Source organism: Salvelinus fontinalis, chromosome 3, assembly GCF_029448725.1.
Source record: "Salvelinus fontinalis isolate EN_2023a chromosome 3, ASM2944872v1, whole genome shotgun sequence".
NCBI classification, from domain to species: domain Eukaryota; kingdom Metazoa; phylum Chordata; class Actinopteri; order Salmoniformes; family Salmonidae; genus Salvelinus; species Salvelinus fontinalis.
The window spans coordinates 39,318,265-39,338,187 of record NC_074667.1 but is presented as its reverse complement, the minus strand read 5'-3'; the positions used below and the strand labels follow the sequence as shown (position 1 = coordinate 39,338,187).

The 19,923-nt window shown below is 44.1% G+C and overlaps 1 protein-coding gene across 1 annotated transcript in view; it reads right to left on the bottom strand.

The window, feature by feature from the left end:
• LOC129847491 (collagen alpha-1(VII) chain-like) overlaps nucleotides 1-19,923 on the bottom strand; it is a 113,093-nt gene that overhangs the window by 13,096 nt on the left and 80,074 nt on the right. The window contains exons 65-90 of the mRNA XM_055915292.1: nucleotides 19,225-19,296; nucleotides 18,952-18,996; nucleotides 18,353-18,388; nucleotides 18,122-18,157; nucleotides 17,493-17,597; nucleotides 17,332-17,397; nucleotides 17,162-17,197; nucleotides 17,002-17,037; nucleotides 16,849-16,896; nucleotides 16,699-16,734; nucleotides 16,332-16,457; nucleotides 15,876-16,085; nucleotides 15,717-15,752; nucleotides 15,581-15,625; nucleotides 15,347-15,463; nucleotides 15,142-15,213; nucleotides 14,781-14,825; nucleotides 13,724-13,759; nucleotides 7,420-7,455; nucleotides 7,283-7,327; nucleotides 7,067-7,099; nucleotides 6,305-6,367; nucleotides 6,058-6,093; nucleotides 5,814-5,894; nucleotides 5,612-5,680; nucleotides 4,340-4,375 (exon numbers count right to left, since the gene is read on the bottom strand). Coding sequence (XP_055771267.1) covers nucleotides 4,340-4,375; nucleotides 5,612-5,680; nucleotides 5,814-5,894; nucleotides 6,058-6,093; nucleotides 6,305-6,367; nucleotides 7,067-7,099; nucleotides 7,283-7,327; nucleotides 7,420-7,455; nucleotides 13,724-13,759; nucleotides 14,781-14,825; nucleotides 15,142-15,213; nucleotides 15,347-15,463; nucleotides 15,581-15,625; nucleotides 15,717-15,752; nucleotides 15,876-16,085; nucleotides 16,332-16,457; nucleotides 16,699-16,734; nucleotides 16,849-16,896; nucleotides 17,002-17,037; nucleotides 17,162-17,197; nucleotides 17,332-17,397; nucleotides 17,493-17,597; nucleotides 18,122-18,157; nucleotides 18,353-18,388; nucleotides 18,952-18,996; nucleotides 19,225-19,296 — 1,602 coding nt within the window. The remainder of the gene's footprint in view (nucleotides 1-4,339; nucleotides 4,376-5,611; nucleotides 5,681-5,813; nucleotides 5,895-6,057; nucleotides 6,094-6,304; nucleotides 6,368-7,066; nucleotides 7,100-7,282; nucleotides 7,328-7,419; nucleotides 7,456-13,723; nucleotides 13,760-14,780; nucleotides 14,826-15,141; nucleotides 15,214-15,346; nucleotides 15,464-15,580; nucleotides 15,626-15,716; nucleotides 15,753-15,875; nucleotides 16,086-16,331; nucleotides 16,458-16,698; nucleotides 16,735-16,848; nucleotides 16,897-17,001; nucleotides 17,038-17,161; nucleotides 17,198-17,331; nucleotides 17,398-17,492; nucleotides 17,598-18,121; nucleotides 18,158-18,352; nucleotides 18,389-18,951; nucleotides 18,997-19,224; nucleotides 19,297-19,923) is intronic.

The following is a 19,923-nucleotide window of genomic DNA, read 5'->3' as shown; positions in this document are numbered from 1 at the left end:
CGAGTTATATCAGTTTATTGCGATTTTCGGCAATTTCTTTTCTTTGCAGTATGGGGAATTTGGACACTCCTGCGTCACATGGCTAGCTTTGGTTGCTAATTCGACAGGTAAAGAGGACATTCTACAACCAAACAACGATTATTCTGGACAAAGGACAACTTGTACAACATTCTGATGGAATAAATTCTGGAATAAATAGAATAAATGGAATAAATGTATTCTGAATAAATGTATAACTTTTGCTGTTTTTTTCGCTATCGCTACCGTTGCGTTGAATGAATGCGGTTGTGTGGCTGGCTACTGTAGTAAGCTAATATAATGCTATATTGTGTTTTCGCTGTAAAACACTTAAAAAATCTGAAATATTGGCTGGATTCACAAGATGTTTGTTTTTCATTTGCTGTACACCATGTATTTTTCATAAATGTTTTATGATGAGTATTTAGGTATTTCACGTTGGTCTCTGTAGTTATTCTAGCTGCTTTGGTGAGATTTGTGATGGTGGCTGCAATGTAAAACTATGATTTATACCTGAAATATGCAAATTTTTCAAACAAAACATATGCTATACAATAAATCTGTTATAAGACTGTCATCTGATGCAGTTGTTTCTTGGTTAGTGACTATTTATATCTTTATTTGGTCGAATTTGTGATAGCTACCTATGCGGTAAAAAAATTGTGAAAATATGCGGTTGAGTCTTTTGCTATTGTGGTTAGCTAATAGAAATACATATTGTGTTTTCGCTGTAAAACATTTTAAAAATCGGAAATGATGGCTGGATTCACAAGATGTTTATCTTTCATTTGGTGTCTTGGACTTGTGATTTCATGAAAATTATATTATATGATATCCCTGTCGCGTTAGGCTAGGCTATGCTAGTCAGTTTTTTTGATGGGGGGATCCCGGATCCGGGTTTGTGACTTGTGAGAAGTTAACCAACAATGCAGTTTTAAGAAATAAATAAGTGTTAAGAAAGTATTTACTAAATAAACTGAAGTAAAATATAAATAAAAATGATTTTTTAAAAAATAAATAATTAAAAGAGCAACAATAAAATAACAGTAACGAGGATATATATACAGGGGGTAACGGTACAGAGTCAATATGCAGGGACACAGGTTAGTTGAGGTAATATGTACAAGTAGGTAGAGGTAAAGTGACTATGCACAGATAATAAACAGAGAGTAGCAGCTGTTTAAAAATGGGGAGGTCAATGCAAATAGTCTGTTGAAAAACTGTTGAGAAACCTTTTTGTCCTAGACTTGGCACTCCGGTACCGCTTGCCATGCAGTAGTAGAGAGAACAGTCTATGGCTGGAGTGGCTGGGATCTTTGACAATTTTTAGGGCCTTCCTCTGACACCGCCTGGTGTAGAGGTCATGTATGGCAGGCAGCTTAGCCCCAGTGATGTACTGGGCTGTGCGCACTACCCTCTGTAGCGCCTTGCGGTCGGAGGCCAAGCAATTGCCGTACCAGGCAGTGATGCAACCAGTCAGGATGTTCTCGATGTTGCAGCTGTAGAACCTTTTGAGGATCTGAGGACCCATGCCAAATCTTTTTAGCTTCCTGAGGGGGAATAGGCTTTGTCGTGCCCTCTTCACGACTGTGTTGGTGTGTTTGGACCATTCTAGTTTGTTGCTGATGTGGACACCAAGGAACTTGAAGCTCTCAGCCTGCTTCACTACAGCCCCGTTGATGAGTATGGAGGCGTGCTCGGTCCTCCTTTCCCTTTAGTCCACAATCATCTCCTTAGTCTTGGTTATGTTGAGGGATAAGTTGTTATTCTGGAACAACCGGGCCAGGTCTCTGACCTCCTCCCTATAAGCTGTCTCGTCATTGTCGTTGATCTGGCCTACCACTGTTGTGTCGTCTGCAAACTTAATGATGGTGTTGGAGTCGTGCCTGGCCATGCAGTCGTGAGTGAACAGGGAGTACAGGAGGGGACTTAGCACGCAGCTTGAGGGGCTCCAGTGTTGAGGATCAGCGTGGCAGATGTGTTGCTACCTACCCTCACCACCTGGGGGAGGCCCGTCAGGAAGTCCAGGATCCAGTTGCAGAGGGAGGTGTTTAGTCCCAGGATCCTTAGCTTAGTAATGAGCTTTGAGGGTACTATGGTGTTGAACGCTGAGCTGTAGTCAATGAATAGCATTCTCACTTAGGTGTCCCTTTTGTCCAGGTGGGAAAGGGCAGTGTGGAGTGCAATAGAGATTGCATCATCTGTGGATCTGTTTGGGCGGTATAAAAATTGGAGAGGGTCTCGGGTTTCTGGGATAATGGTGTTGATGTGAGCCATTACCAGCCTTTCAAAGCACTTCATGGCTACAGACAGGTCTGTAGTCATTTAGCCAGGTTGCCTTCGTGTTCTTGGGCACAGGGACTATGGTGGTCTGCTTGAAACATGTTGATATTACAGACTCAATCAGGGACATGTTGAAAATGTCAGTGAAGACACCTGCCAGTTGGTCAGCACATGCCCGGAGCACACGTCCTGGTAATCCGTCTGGCCCCGCAGCCTTGTGAATGTTGGCCTGTTTAAAGGTCTTACTCACATCGGCTACGGAGAGCGTGATCACACAGTCGTCCGGAACAGCTGATGCTCTCATGCATGCCTCAGTGTTGCTTGCCTTGAAGCGAGCAGAGAAGTGATTTAGCTCGTCTGGTAGGCTCATGTCATTGGGCAGCTCGCGGCTGTGCCTCCCTTTGTAGTCTGTAATAGTTTGCAAGCCCTGCCACATAAGACGCACGTCGGAGCAGGTGTAGTACGATTCAATCTTAGCCCTGTATTGCTGCTTTACCTGTTTGATGGTTCGTCGGAGGGCATAGCGGGATTTCTCATAAGGTTCCGGGTTAGAGTCCCGCACCTTGAAAGCGGCAGCTCTACCCTTTAGCTCAGTACGAATGTTGCCTGTAATCCATGGCTTCTGGTTGGGGTATGTACGTACAGTCACTGTGGGGACGACGTCCTCGATGCACTTACTGATAAAGCCAGTGACTGATGTGGTGTACTCCTCAATGCCATCGGAAGAATCCCGGAACATGTTCCAGTCTGTGATAGCAAAACAGTCGTGTGGTTCAGCATTTGCTTCACCTGACCACTTTTTTATAGACCGAGTCACTGGTGCTTCCTGCTTTTTTTTTTTTTTTTAATTATTTTTTATGTTTTATTCTTGTAAGCAGGAATCAGGCGGATAGAATTGTGGTCAGATTTACCAAATGGAGGGCGAGGGAGAGCTTTGTACGCATCTCTGTGTATGGAGTACAGGTGATCTAGAATTGTTTTCCCTCTGGTTGCACATTTAACATGTTGATTGAAATTAGGTAGAACTAATTTAAGTTTCCCTGCATTAAAGTCTCCGGCCACTAGGAGTGCCGCCTCTGGGTGAGCGGTTTCCTGTTTGCTTATTTCCTTATACAGCTGACTGAGTGCGGTCTTAGTGCCAGCATCCGTCTGTGGTGGTAAATATGCTGCCACGAAAAGTATAGCTGAAAACTCTCTAGGCAAATAGTGTGGTCTGCATTTTATCACAAGATACTCTACTTCAGGCGAGCAAAATCTAGAGACTTACTTAGATTTCGTGCACCAGCTGTTGTTTGCAAATATGCACAGACCGCCCCCCCTCGTCTTACCAGAGTGTGCTGTTCTATCTTGCCGGTGCAGCGTGTATCCCGCTAGCTGAATATCCATGTCATCATTCAGCCCCGATTCCGTGAAACATAAAATTATACAGTTTTTGATGTCCCGTTGGTAGGATATTCGTGATCGTACCTCGTCTAATTTATTGTCCAAAGATTGCACGTTAGCGAGTAATATTGACGGTAACGGCAGCTTTCCCACTCGCCTTCTGTGAATCCTTACGAGGCATCCCGCTCTGTGTCCTCTGTACCTGCGTCTCTTCCTCTTGCAAATAACTGGGATGTTGCCCTTGTCGCATGTTCGGAGAATGTTCTGTGCGTCCTGCTTGTTGAAGAAAAAATCTTTGTCTAATCCGAGGTGAGTAATCGCTGTCCTGATATCCAGAAGCTTTTTTTTTGTCGTAAGATACGGTTGCAGAAACATTATGTACAAAATAAGCTACAAATAATGCGGGGAAAAAATACATAATAGCATAATTGGTTGGGCGCCTGTAAAACTGCTGCCATTTCTTTCAGCGCCATTTTCTCAGAAATGTTTACAATACATCTGTTTGTTGGCCTATGACTCAGTATAATTCTGTATTGTGATTCACTGATTCCGAGTTGTATTTATTGTGTCTCCATACACCAGTTAGCCATGGTGAGGTTAGTCACCATGACTGGATGTTACCACGACTGGAAGAGTAACCATGACAATCACTCACCTGTGCTCCTTTCACACCAGGGGGTCCTGCTACAGCCTGTGATGGGGATATGTAGGGAGAACATGACGTGAAACTCACATATCTGGATTAGGTTGTTTGCAAATGCACTGAAGATGGACAACAATAGTAAACGATTGAGGAAACTCCTACCCACTATATTATGCAAAGAATCACTTTTTTATTGTGCTACTGCTTTGGCCTTTTGACCTTCATTAGAGCATCAGACCATGAACGGGAGTTTTAATTTGGTTTTCACACAAACTAGAGGAAGAGTTTAACAGATGTGCTGTCTATAAGTACAGTACATCTCGTCCCTTCAAAAGCTCTTATTTCTCAAGAACTGTAGTACATCCTGCTAAAGCTTCCGGGGGAATTATGTGAATGTATATGTGTGTGTATATTTATGTGTGTGTGTCTATATGTGTGCATCCGTGCTCATATGCTTGAGCATTGGTGTGTCATTGTTTGTGTATCTGTACATGTGCCTCTGCCCTCCTATTCATGCCAATGATTTCCTCGTCTTTGAAATGGAGAGACGTTGGATAAAGAGGATGTGAGTCATGGCCATTTACAGTAAATAGAAGAGGGAATCATGTGCAGATAGAGCTTTTGAATAAAGCACTCAAGAGTCCAAAACATGTTCTAGAATATTGGAATGTTGGCATTCATACTTTTCGATATTGCAGCGCAAGCTATTTTTCCAACTGTCACCACAATCAAATGAATAGGTGCTGAGTACATGGAGCCGCGTTGGTTGGGACTTTAGGGGAGGTGCTAGGTCAGGCTGTGCGTCCCCCGCGGACGGTAGTCTCACAATGGGCCGCCGGACTATCTAGGCTCTGCGGCTGTGGACTCTGAATTAGTCTGAAAGCTGCAATATGTAACTTTTTTGGCAACCAGACCAAATTCACATAGAAATATGTGTTATATATCTGTTATTCTCATTGAAAGCAAGTCTAAGAAGCGGTAGATCTGTTCCATGTGCTCTATTTCTATTCTTCCCGTTCTTCAGTTTAGTTTCTGCGCCTTTTACTTTCGGCTTCAAACAGCTGAAAATATAATATTTTGGGTTATGGAAAATATATTTCACAGCAGTTTAGATGGTACAATGATTCTCTACACTATACTTGTATGTTTGGCCACATAAACTGACATTACGTGAATTTTAGCATCCAGGAAATGGCGGAGCAATTTCTGCATTGTGCATCTTTAAGTACAGCTCAATTCAACCTCAAGTCACTTCCATGATCCCTTCTCAACCCTCTGACTCACCTTTCCTGGGGGGCCACTGTCCCCCTGCTCCCCCTTCAACCCCGCGGACCCCATTGGTCCAGCGATACCCTGTAATAAAGATCCAACACAGCACTCTAAAAAACTTTTTCTAAGAAAAATCCACACTAAACCTGATGCCATCCTAACACATACTAGACACACAGTAGGATGTAGAGAGACAGATACCATACACAGTACACACCTGTTTCCCTGGCAACCCTGGTGTTCCCTCTTTTCCAGGTATGCCGTCTCTTCCTGGGACCCCTGGCTTGCCACCCTCCCCCTGTGGAGAGACACACTTAATGTCACCACCAGAACACCAGAACTGATGTTCGTGTGAATGGCTTGCTGTGTGTTAACCATGGCGATGATAGAGGTGTGTGTGTGTGTGTCGGCTCTACAGTACAGTATGTGAACTGTGAGTCCCACGGAGCTGCTGTACTCACTGTCTGCCCTGGTAGACCTGGAGGCCCAGATGGACCCTGGGAAGAGACGGTATCATTACAATACATGAAACAATATTAAACACACATTATTGTGTCAATGGCCTTTTTAATTACAGTAAGCTTAAAGGTAAATGTGTGAGCATACGAGGAATCCCCAGCCCAATGGGAATGTACTACAACACCAGTTTAGCCAGTAAAACTATACAGTATGAGAGTTGGTTTATAGATGATTGATGCTGTGCCCTACCACAGCTCCAGGAGGCCCTGCAGGTCCAGGCACTCCCATGCTGCCTTCGGGACCAGGAGGTCCCTGTGGAACAAGAGGGTCAATTCAAATAGATTATTATGAAGCTCTGTGACTTTCATTGTGAAAAGTGGGTGAGTAGTTCTAAAAACACTGAGGCAATAAACATCTAATAGGAATATACAGTAGTAACATAAAACATATAAGGCCAGTTTGTCAGACACAGATTAAGCCTAGTCCTGGACTAAAAAGCTCTCTCAATGGAGAATCTCTATTGATAACACTTTCTAGACTTGGACTAGCCTAAATCTCTGCCTGTGCAACGGATCCCTCCGGAACTGTCATTATGCACACCTGGTCTCTATTCCCCGATTAGTAATTGTATAAGTGTGGCTTTGGTTCACCATTGACTTGTCAATTATTGTTCTGTTGTCCGTGTGAGTACCTGTGTTATGTTGTTTTGGCTTTCGTACCACGCGTATTGTGCAGATGATTACGGGTCTCGTCCCGTGTGTTAATCATTGTGTGCGTGTGTTATTTATTCGAGGTACTCTTTGCTCTTTTGTTTGGGTTTCAACCTTGTGTTTTGTATAGTGTTTGTTTGGTCTTCGTCCCCGTGCCTTTACACGGCACGCTGTGATTTGGCTAAATAAAAAACCCTATTACGCATTCCTGCGCCTGTCTCCCAACCATTTATGCCATCGTGACAGCCTGGGAAACTGGTCCATAATGTACAACACAACATTTATCATATAAAGTTCTCACCTGAACGCCAACCCCAGGCACTCCTTGATTACCCTGTCAGAGATCAAAACACATTCTCAGAACAACAAAGATATGAAATGGACCATTCCAGTGCTGTAATACTAAGCTACTGTAGACCAAAAAATATCAACACTACTAAATGCATCAGCAATACCCCCACAGAGCTGGAACTAAGAATGAATGATACTGTAGGTCTATGACGGAAGAAGTTCTCACCTTTACCCCTGACGGACCTGGAGGTCCATTGGTACCGATCGGACCCTACAATTACAAAAGAGATAGCATCCGTATAAGTACAGCGCTGTGCGTGTGTGTGCACACGCGCATGTCGGATATTAAAATATCATACTTACAGTTGGCCCTCTAATTCCAGGTTCTCCAGGGTTTCCCTGCAAACAAGTGATAAGAGCATGCTGGATTCACATGCCCAGGACATAACACACACACAGAGAACACATGCATGATACGACACACAAACACACACACAGCACATTCTCCAGTGTTAAATCAACACTGAAAGTGTTAAATTAACACACTGCTTAGTGTAAAGCCTTATTTTCATTTTTCCCAGAGTGCCTTGCCTTTCTGGTGAATTGTAGAGTTATCACCCATGACTGCATTTGTTAGTGACAGAGATATGGTTGTTGCAGAATTATTATTTTGTCCTGTTGCCTTCACCAAGTGAGATCCTAAGCAAGTATGTCATCATTAAAATTAATTTACTCACACAATAAGGCCTTATTTTGAGGGCTTTGTTTACCCTAATATAGTGGCCTGAAACCCATGGTTTTCAGGCATGCAAGTCACATTGTGCTGGCTTGCAAAGTGAAGTGTAATTCCTCTAGGAATCCAGCCAGAGTGGGGATACCCAACAATTAAAAATTTTATTCACCCCGCCCTAACCTGCATTCAGAATGAATGCCTGTTGGGAAGTCTAAAATATTGGACTACCTAAACCATCTAAACTGGAACAACCATTTCAGTAACGGGTGCTATAAGTCCAATTAACAGATTGGATTACTTTAGATTTGTTTATATTTCAGTAGCATAAGATTAATTAATCGATGCAAAATCATAGATATTGAAACAAACTATTCTAAAAAGCAACCTGCAATAGAGCATGCTGGGATATATGATAATGATGGGTGTGGTTTTGTTTTAACACTGGTTATTAACAATACTTCGGGTTATTTTACACCAATGAGTGTTAATTTAACAATTGAATCAACACTAGAAATGTTACACTGAAAAATCAACACAAGGTAACACTGGCCAATTTGCTGTGCATACACACAGCATGTTGTACATACATGTAGGCTTTGTACAGACATACTTGCCTAGTTAAATAAAGGTTAAAAATAAAAAATAAATAGAAAAATACACATTTCATACATGAACATAAAAGAAAAAGTGTTCACACACAAACAAATACACAACTGCATACACACACAATACACAAAGACACACACATAGTATACAATGTACAAACAGTGCTTTGGGAGGGCTGAGAAGCAGACAACAGAGCAGGTGAAGCCACATGCACAGAAAGCTAGCACAAAACGCACAGAAAGCTATGACACTAAGCAAAATGCATCTGTTACAATTCTGACGGGGCAGGTAATCGATCTCTGTATTCAGAACCCTACTGTGTCCAATTGATCTTGGTTAGTGTATGTGGCATATGTGTTACAAACGTGTGGTGTTTAATACATAAAACATTCCAGCCATCAGTGGTACTCTGGGAACAGGTGGTTCAGATTAATATTTCATGAGTTTCCTATCAAGGCCCAACTCTAGTCTCAGACCCCTGGGAGATGGGCCCTAATACAAATTAAAGAAAATGAAAGTGGAGACATGAATGCAGAGGATGGCGCGGTGGAGGACTCTGTGACTGTGTGTGCATGTTGATACTGATGACACTAGCGTCCCATGACAATACTCCCCTCTCTCCAAACCCCTCTGCTGCAGTGCGGTGGAAACTGGTACCGTCACAGCCTCCTTGGGTCGTGCTTGTACCTGTTACGTTCATGTTTTAAGTATCCCTATACTTCTGTTATTACGGGGCTATCACTGAGTCAAGAGTGCGCCTGCGCATGAAAGGAGTTTGTTGATGGACCTGGCCTTGAGTGTAATGGCTACTTGTAGTGTGTTCATATAGTATAGTAAACTTTGTTAAACTGGAACCTTGTCGTTGTGTCATTTCGAGTTAACATTGGTAGCAGAGGATGGCTTCTAACTACAATGTGCCACCTCGCTTCGACTAAAAGAGGTCGTACGAAAGTTGGAAAAATGAACTGGGAATCTGGACACGCGTTACTAATCTGGACGTGAAAAAGCAAGCACTTGCGTTGGTATTATCGCTCGAGGGAAGAGCGAGAGATACAGCACTGGAAATATCCGTTGAGGATTTGAACAAGGATGACGGTATGGGAACTTTGATCACAGCACTGGATTCTGTATTTCTTACAGAAGAGAAAGACCGTGCCTACGAGGCATATTCAAACTTTGACAGTGTTACGAGAGAGATTTCGGTTGCAATGACGGACTACATCATTGATTTCGAACAGAGGTACAATAGAATGCGCAAGTACGACATGGTTCTCCCAGATGCAGTGTTAGTGTTCAAGTTGCTAGATACTGCCCGTCTAGATGGTAGGGAGAAACAGTTGGCTTTGACTGCTTGTTCTGTGCTGACTTTTGCAAATATGAAGTCGGCACTCAAAAGAATATTTGGTGAAAAGACGTCTGTCGCGCCAATAACAGATGGAATGCAAGTGAGTGACGCAGCATATTACACCGAGCAGCACAGAAAAGGCGCCAAAAAGTCACGTTCTCAAGACAACCAGAAGAGGGCGCCATTTCCCGGCACAAATCCACTGGACAAATATGTAAGGAGATCGAAATGTGCTATTTGTCAAAGCACTTACCATTGGGTTAAAGACTGTCCTCATAAAAATGAACAAGTTAAACTAACAGAGGAAAATGTAAACACAGAGGTAGAGGAGTGTAACATTACACTGTTTTCAAATGAATCTGATACTGAGATTTTTATAGTTGAATCCTTAGGATCTGCTGTGATTGATACTGCATGCACATGGACAGTGTGTGGTGAAAAATGGCTTGATAGCTATGTCAGTGAACTAAATATGAAGGAAGTACAAAATATGATTGACACACCAAGCAACAGAGCTTTCAAATTTGGAGATGGGAGAATTGTCCATTCTACCAAGAGAGTTAAGTTACCAGCAAAAATTTGTCAGACTAAGTGTCACATTGAAACAGAGGTGGTCCCTACAGATATCCCCTTACTATTAAGCAAAGCTTCACTCAAGAAGGCAGGGGCTGTACTAGACATAAAAAATGACAAGGCAGTGATGTTTAAACAACCAGTGACTCTTGAACTTACTACCTCAGGCCACTATTGTGTAAACATTTTGGACAAAGACATCACACAGAGTCCATGCAAAAATCAGATTCTGACACACGAAGCACATGGAGATTCTGACAGTCACAGAGAACATGAACACAAAAGAAAAACACAAAGTATTGTTAAAGCTTCACAAACAGTTTGGACATGCTACAGTTGACAGACTTCAGAAGTTACTCAGCAGTTCAGGGAATAATGATGATGAGAGTATTTCCATTCTACAGCAGATAGTTAAGAATTGTGAGACATGTCAAAAATACAGCAAACCTAAGCCCAGACCAGCTGTTGGTTTGCCACTGGCTTCCATGTACAATGAAACAGTGGCTGTAGATCTACATGAGTTAGGACCAAGTGTGTGGTACCTTCACATAATCGACCAATTCACACGCTTTATTGCTGGAAGCATTGTGAATACAAAGAAACCCAGTGAAATCGTCAAGCACTTCATTCATTCCTGGATATGTGTGCATGGCCCGCCACAGAAATTGTACAGTGACAATGGAGGAGAATTCAATAATAATGAAATAAGAGAAATGGCAGAGAACTTCAACATGGAAGTAAAGACAACTGCTGCATACAGTCCATGGAGCAATGGACTTCTGGAGAGACACAATCAAACACTCACAGAGATCATGCTGAAAGTGAAGCAAGACAATGGATGTGACTGGAACACAGCCCTAGATTGGGCTTTGATGGCAAAAAACTCAATGCACAATGTTCATGGTTACAGCCCATATCAACTAGTGTTCGGGCAGAACCCTAATCTTCCTTCAGTACTGGTTGACAAGCCACCAGCACTAGAAGGGACCAGTGTGAGTGCATGGGTGGGACAGCACCTTTCAGCACTACATGCAGCGAGAAAAGCATTCACTGAAGCAGAGTGCTCAGAAAGAATTCGCAGGGCTCTGCGGAAACAGCTTCGACCCATCGATGAGAAGTACGAGACTGGAAACAGAGTGTACTACAACTGAGTTGACTGTCAAGAGTGGAAAGGACCGGGAGTAGTCATTGGCCAAGATGGTGTGGTGATATTTGTGAGACACGGAGGCATCTTTGTCAGGGTGCATCACTCAAGATTGCGGAAAGTAAATGATCAACAAGATAGAGGGGCTGTTGCTGAGAATCAGTCTCCTAATGAAAATGACAAAAAGGACACAGTAACAGAAACAAACCTACCAGATGTCGCATCCAATGATATGGACACTGAAACTGACACAGGAAATGGAGCAGAGACCTTCAACCATGCCGCAGGTAATACTGTTGAGCGTTCAAATGAGGAAAACATTCAACAACAGACACATGTGTTAAGAGAACATGGTTGTTCCAATCTGAAAACTGGACAAACTGTTAAATACATGGACAGAGAAAGTGGTATTCCACACACAGCAACCGTCATTGGACGAGCAGGAAAAGCCAAAGGTAAACACCAGAACTGGTACAACTTGCAGTACTCTGAACCAGCTACACTTTCTGGTACAACAGGGTCAGCTGACCTGTCACTTGTAGATAATCTCAGAATTGAACCAATGGAAAATCGAGAAAAACAGAATGACATTCAAAATGATGATCTACTTGAAACAAAGGACGTGTCATTTGACTCAGCTAAGCTAGATGAGCTCAGTAATTGGAGAAAAAATTGAGTGTTTGAGGAAGTCAAAGACATTGGTCAAAAATGTGTCTCAACAAGGTGGGTGTGTATCCTTAAAGAATCCTTAACTGGAATCGTGCCTAAAGCACGTCTAGTGGCTAGAGGTTTTGAGGAGCTGGCTGCTAAAGAACTCCCAAAAGACTCACCAACATGCGCCTCAGAGTCACTCAGATTGCTGATGTCCGTGATCTGCCAGAAAAAATGGAAACTTAATTCCATAGACATCAAATCTGCATTTTTGCAGGGAACAGAGCTGTCAAGGGACATTCACATCCGACCTACGCCCGAAGCTAAAAGCGAAGGAACACTGTGGAAACTAAAAAAGTGTGTGTATGGACTGGCAGATGCATCACTCTACTGGTACAACAAAGTCAAGGCAACAATGCTGAATACAGGTGGAAAAATGTCACAAGTGGACCCTGCAGTCTTCTATTGGCTTGATCAAGACTGCAATGTGACTGGAGTACTTGCCTGTCATGTTGATGACCTTACCTGGGGTGGCTCACAGACCTTTGCTACAACTGTGATTCCAAACCTCAAAGCTGTTTTCCAGGTCGGCCGTGAAGAGCATGATAATTTTTGTTATGTTGGCATAGAGTTTATTACAGTTGATGGAACAATACTGATGCAACAGGAGAGCTATATCAAGAATCTTCAACCCATCCACATGGATTCTTCAAGAGCCGTACAAAGGAATTCCCCTCTATGTGGAATTGAAGCTGATCAATTGAGGTCGAAGATAGGTCAAATTCTATGGGTTGCTAGACAGAGTAGACCTGATGTAATGTTTGATGTTTGCAACTTGGCATCTAAGACAAAACACGCCACTGTACAAACCATTCATGAGGCAAACAAAGTTGTTCGTAAACTGAAATCACAACAAGTGACTTTAAAGTTTCAGCATGTTAGAAAAGATGACTCTTTGAAACTAGTTGTCTTCAGTGATGCTTCGCTAGGGAACCTTACAGATGGAGGCACACAAGGTGGACATCTAATCGTGTTAATGGGTGAAGGAGGAAGATTCTCACCTATCTGTTGGCAGTCAAAAAGGATCAGAAGGGTTGTCCGAAGCACACTTGCTGGAGAAACACTTGCTCTTGCGGATGGAATTGACAATGCGATCTTTCTTGCAACTCTGTTCTCAGAGCTTACCACTGGTGAGACAAAACGGCACATTCTACCTGTAGTTTGTGTCACTGACAACTACTCATTAGTTGATGCTGTGAAGTCAACCAAGTCTGTCACAGAGAAAAGACTTCGTTGTTGTTGATGTTTTATTTGTCTTTAAAGAAAAGGGGGAGATTGTTACGTTCATGTTTTAAGTATCCCTATACTTCTGTTATTACGGGGCTATCATTGAGTCAAGAGTGCGCCTGCGCATGAAAGGAGTTTGTTGATGGACCTGGCCTTGAGTGTAATGGCTACTTGTAGTGTGTTCATATAGTATAGTAAACTTTGTTAAACTGGAACCTTGTCGTTGTGTCATTTCGAGTTAACAGTACCCCTCCACCCGAATCATGTACCCCCCCAGCCCCCATTTCCCTGGTCACAAGCATGCCAGCCAGCAGCACAGAAAACCTACCGGTCTGCCCAGCACTCCGGGGAACCCAGGCAGGCCCTAGAGTCAGAGAGGGAGGAGAGGAAGAAGGAGAGGGGGAGAAGAAGAAAGGAAATAGTAGGATAGTAGGACACAAGGGTAATTGGTAGTGTTGAAAAGAGAGGGAGGGACAGAAAGGGTGTAAAATAGATCAAAATTAGACAGATTGAAGGGGGGAGGTAAAAAGAAAATGGAGGTGTTGTTAGAAGCAGAGCTGCAAAAGGTTACAGTCTAAAGGTTCTACGTAGCCTCAGCCCAAAGGAAACAGATATATCAGCTCCATCAGCGGCCTAGCACTGGCAGCCAATCCACAGGCTTTCCTACGCAGGGCCAGCCCTAAAGGAGGCTGCATGGCTGGGTTACTGTTACTCACTGAACGGCCTTGAGGACCTGCTGGCCCTTGTGGACCCTGCTTCGAAACATTGTGGGATGAAACAAGAAGCGTGAGTTATCTTATCATCTCCTCTCTCCCCCTCCACACCTCCAAATCTCTTTCTCCTTCTACCCATCTCTATCCTCCTCATGTTATGACTACTAGGGCCCTGAGTTCTTACAGACCAGGAGAAACTCTGAGCCCTAGTTAGTCATGGCTGATTACACAACAACATCAATGCTTCAGATACTCACCTACTGTATGGTTGGACATGTTATGATCACTGGAACTCAAACACAACATTATCTGCTTAACTATATACTGTAGTGCAGCCATTCTATTGAAGACCTGAAAACTGTGTAACTCCAGTTTGTCCTTTGATGTCTGGGATCTGTCTCCTGGAAGCTGTCTCTTTGAAAACAGATGAGTGCACAGTACACACCTGCATAATGCATCCATGCAGTCATATCTAATATCATATATCAACAAAGAAGCACCACAGTATATCACTGTATAATTGTATGGTTATTGATATCAATTAAAATAAAAGCCTGATACAGACTTTATCTGAAAATGTATTAGGTAGGCTAGCTACAGTAACCTTACCATACGATTACAATATTATCATTATTTTAATCTTCCCTTCAACCCCACCCCTCCTCCTCTCACCGGCTTCCCATCCTGTCCCGGTTTGCCAGGTTCTCCTGCTGCCCCCTGAAATAAATCAAAACACAACCTGGTTACTACTAGCTACGACTACAACACTGTCTTCACAACCTCCTCTGCACCATAATCACACAATGATGAGGGCAATACAACCTGGTATCAGGTAGTGCCAACTGTTAACCCATATGGTTAGAGCCAGTCTCATCTCCTCTCACAGCGTAGCACAGAGGTGTCAAAGTCCTTTTCACCAAGGGGTGCACATTGAATCAGATGGCGGGCCAGAAATGGCCCCCGGGCTGCATGTTTAACACCTCAGTTGTAGATGAGATGAGGGATAGCCACTTATTGTAAAGCACACAGTCACCTGAAAACCATCGCGTCCCTGTTCTCCAGATGGACCCCGATCACCTTTATCTCCACGGAGCCCTGCAATACCCTGTAACACACACACACACACACACACACACACACACACACACACACACACACACACACAGCTGATTAAACACAGAGACCCACATCAGGCTGCATGATGAAGTACTGTAATATTTTGAGTGAGGTGTTCTGACCCTGTCGCCTTTGGATCCCTGTGGCCCTGAGGCACCAGGCTCTCCCTTCGGTCCTGTGACCCCAGGGAGTCCCCTTGCTCCGGGGAGTCCAGCTTCACCCGCTACTGCAGCAGCACCCTTAAACACACACACACACACACACCAATAAACACACTGCACCCAGTAACCTCTGGATAAACTATGATATGTTTACTGTAATGACGACTTATTAGAAAAGTAGTCTGTACAAGTCACCTTTGGTCCAGGAGGTCCCACTGAGCCACCTAGACCGTTTTTCCCCTGGAGATGAGAACAGTCATGCTCTGGTCAACATACATACAGTATATACAGTACATTAAATTATGATTATTGTGGTGATGAATATACTCACAGCCTCTCCTTTGTCACCCTTCTCTCCTCTCTCCCCCTGGAAGTCAAAGTGGTATCACATGACACATCTCTAATCCACATGATCTTCCTCTTTTTTATTTCCTCCTTTCATATTCCTCTCCCTCTCTCTCTCCTTAAACCACTCCTTCCTCCACCTCACCTTATCTCCAGGTCGTCCAGCCTCTCCCAGTTCTCCGGCTCTCCCTGGTACTCCAGGTATTCCAGGTTTTCCTGGCTCTCCAGCCTGTCCCGTGGGTCCCACTGGGCCCTTCTCTCCAATGGCCCTCCCTGTGGGTCCTGTGGCCCCTACAGGCCCCCGTTCCCCCTGCTCTCCCTTCACACCCCTCTCCCCAGACAGCCCGCGGGCACCCTGACATGGAAATGAGTAAAGACATTACTTACACATACTGTTCTAGAAATCATAATTGTTTTCAAAATCCATGCAGTCATACAGAGAATCACTTTTAGAGTAAGCAGAGAGTTATGCATTACATCATGGGTTAAATAAACACACTAACACCATGTTTTAGTTCACTCTGCTACACCATTTGCGTGGGGTCTTGATATAATCTCTTTGTTCCCCACACTGCTCCCAAATTGGGGACCGCTCACTCACATCTATCCCTGCTGGTCCTCTCTGCCCGGTCTCTCCTTTGTCTCCTCTCTGGCCCTTCTCAGCCTTCTCCAGCACACTCTTGCCCGGCACATTGCTGTTATCCACAAGCACCTTCAGGTCCTGCATCTAGAGACAGGACAGTACAGGGAAAGAAAGGTCGTATTCATCAGGCACCAAACGAAAGGAAGCAAACTGAAACAGGAGGGGCCTACTTGGACTTCGTTTCAAGTTGAAATAAACGTTTCAACACTTTGATACAGTGTGTCCTAATGAATAGAACCCAGGCTTGGTCAAAGGGAAGGAGACTCATATACAGCACAGCTATGCCTTAATGTCACATCATTGCAGATATTTAATATCCACTTACCTCAATGCCAAGGTTAGAGAGGGCCTTCTGCACATCCTGACGGGAAAGAGGCACAAACAGTGTCAAGGAGGAGTGAATACAGTACATGGTCATGCCTTTATCAGTCACATGCTGGGGTTATTCTCCTTTCTTGAATGCGTATTTTCTTACCACTGCTGTTCCAGGCCTGCCCGGTTGCCCGTCCTCTCCTGGGTCACCCTGTCAATAACATCTCACATCATTAATACTAAAGATGCACTAACACACACTCAGGAAACAGCATGTGTGCACATTCATATGCCAGACACACACACACACACTTACCCTTTCACCTTTACTGCCCACTGCTCCTCTCTCCCCCTGAAATACGAGAGTGAATGGGTCAGAGATCAGACTGAAGGACAGATGGATGGACAGGGCTGGAGCAAGACTGACTGACCATAGAAATAAATAATAGTAAATGATCTCTATGAAAATGACTTACTCTAGATCCTACGGTCCCTGGGATTCCAGGCACACCCTGAGAGACACAGAGAGATGGGCATCAGAAACAGAGTGCATTAGAAATGTACTTGAGACAAACACACAGTACTGCTACATCAGGCTATGCTATACTGCTATACTGCACGGCTCATATCCAACATAGTAACTTACTGGGGTTCCTGGAGGCCCCTGAGGGCCAGGGATAGATGGTGTTGGAGCTCCCTTCGCATAGACCACCTGAGAGAGAAGAGAGGGAAGAGAGATAACTGTATAATCAGAGCACCAAGTGACACACACATTCTAGGAAGCAGAGCCATATGACTGTTCTGTACCTGTCCTGGAGGTCCGATGGTGCCAGGGACCCCTTGGGGCCCAGATAGACCAGTTGGCCCTGCAGGCCCGTCAAGGCCCCGGTCCCCCTTCAGCCCGTCACGGCCCTGAAACGCACACACACACAACAACTTCAGACCAGCACGGACACTCTATTCTATTCCTAAGGGGTCTGGCCTGAACTAGAAAGGAGGCAGATGTCCTAGATAATTTCTATGAATTTGGACATGAAACCAAAGCCTTGACATTCTATGCCCGTGCGGATCCCCTCGCAGAAGCGGCTGGCCCTCAAAGGCAGAGCTTGATCATTACCCACCGTTGCATTTATACAGCTGCTGCTTAGAGCGCTATTGATTCCACCGTGAAGGTAGGGTGTGATAGAAATATCAATGTCACAGGAGAGTACGCTTAATAAACACACACTAGGAGGAGGATTGATGGCGAGAAAGAAACGGAACAGAGATAATCGAGAGATGCTCAGGAGCCGAGGAGAGCAGGATCGATGAAGACGTAGGGAAAGAGGGAGCGAGAGGAAGAGAGAGACAGCAGGGGAGGAAAGAAAGGACATTGTACAAACATAGAAAGAGAGTGAGAGGGGAGAGATAAAGATACAGGGTAACAAGTTACTAACGTCTCTTCCAGAAACCCCAGCCTCTCCTTTGTCACCCTGTGAGGTAGAGAAACATAATTTTCATCACACCACTAAAGACAACAGTGACACTGCAAAGACACATCAACTCCAAATGAACATAAACAGCACAGCAATGGGAGGAAACAGTGATGTTTACAGGTCAGTGGACCATAATCCATGAATAAAGTTATGTGAATTTAAATAGTTCTGAGTGCTGTAACCAACACTGACCTTTCTGCCATCTTCCCCTGGTACGCCATCCTCACCCTGCGAAAAACAACAACACAATAACACACTTACCATACTAACAACACTGAAATGCACATTTATAAAAGCTCACTGGGCTGTTGTATCAAGCAAAGCCTCTCAGTTAGATAGATAATGTATTGCAGAGACTTTGGTTGATCATCCTATTTCCTTCTCACTTAACATTACAATAGATGGGAGCTCCCCAAATGGCTCCCTAACCCTACATAATGCATTCATTTTGACCAGAGCCCTATGGGGCATGGTCAAAAGTAGTGCACTATATAGGGAATAGGGTGCCATTTGGAATGAGCCCACAGTCAGCACAGCCACTCAGGTAGAATAAAAGCCCCAGAGTCACATCTGATCAGTGCACTTTAACCTGAGGATGTGACAAACATGTTTAATGATAATTACACAGACAGAGACACATAGGACTAACTGGTGACGATAAAGCTCATAATGAATAGCACTGAATCGCATCCAATTCAAAATGTTATCATCCAGTTTGTTATTAATCAGAGGTTTGATGTAGTGTGGTAATGCCCTGCAAGATGCTGTTAGAGGTCTGACTGATCCCTCACCATTTTCCCAGCAGCCCCTGGTTTTCCATCTTCTCCTGCTTTGCCCTGAAACACAACAATTAGGGTTATGAGACATTAATGAGACACGTGCTTTGGAAAGTGGAGCTTTGTGTGTGTGTGTGTGTGTGTGTGTGTGTGTGTGTGTGTGTGTGTGTGTGTGTGTGTGTGTGTGTGTGTGTGTGTGTGTGTGTGGGGGGGGGGGGGGGGGTGTGTGTGTGTGGGTGGGTGCATCATGCATGTATGTGTTTTTGTTTGTGTGGTTGACAGACTCACAGGTGTGCCTGGATTTCCAGCGGGCCCAATAGGGCCTGAGAGGCCCTGTACACCTCTTAGTCCTGGCAGCCCCTGGTGAGACAGACAGACAGACAGAGTGGAGGGGTGAGGGCTGAAACCACACAGCAACACAGTGCCCTCTAGTGTTCAAACACAGTAAGTGACGGCTGAAATAAAATTAAATTAAAAAATATAGTATATAGGACAAACCCACATCACGACAAGAGAGACAACACAACATAAAGAGACCTAAGACAACAACACAGAATGGTAGCAACACATGACAAAAACACAGTAGCAACACAACATAGCAGCAGAAAATGGTAGCAGCTCAAAACATGGTACAAACATTATTGGGCACAGACAATAGCACAAAGGGCAAGAAGTCTGAGACAATAATACATCACGTGAAGCAGCCACAACTGTCAGTAAGTGTCCATGATTCAGTCTTTGAATGAAGAGATGGAGATAAATAAGCATCAACCAGTGGGTCTTGCGACAGGTATACAGAGATGACCAGTTAACAGAGGAGTATAGAGTGCAGTGATGTGTCCTATAAGGAGCATTGGTGGCAAATCTGATGGCCGAATGGTAAAGAACATCTAGCCGCTCAAGAGCACTCTTACCTGCCGATCTATAAATTATGTCTCCGTAATCTAGCATGGGTAGGGTGGTCATCTGAATCAGGGTTAGTTTGGC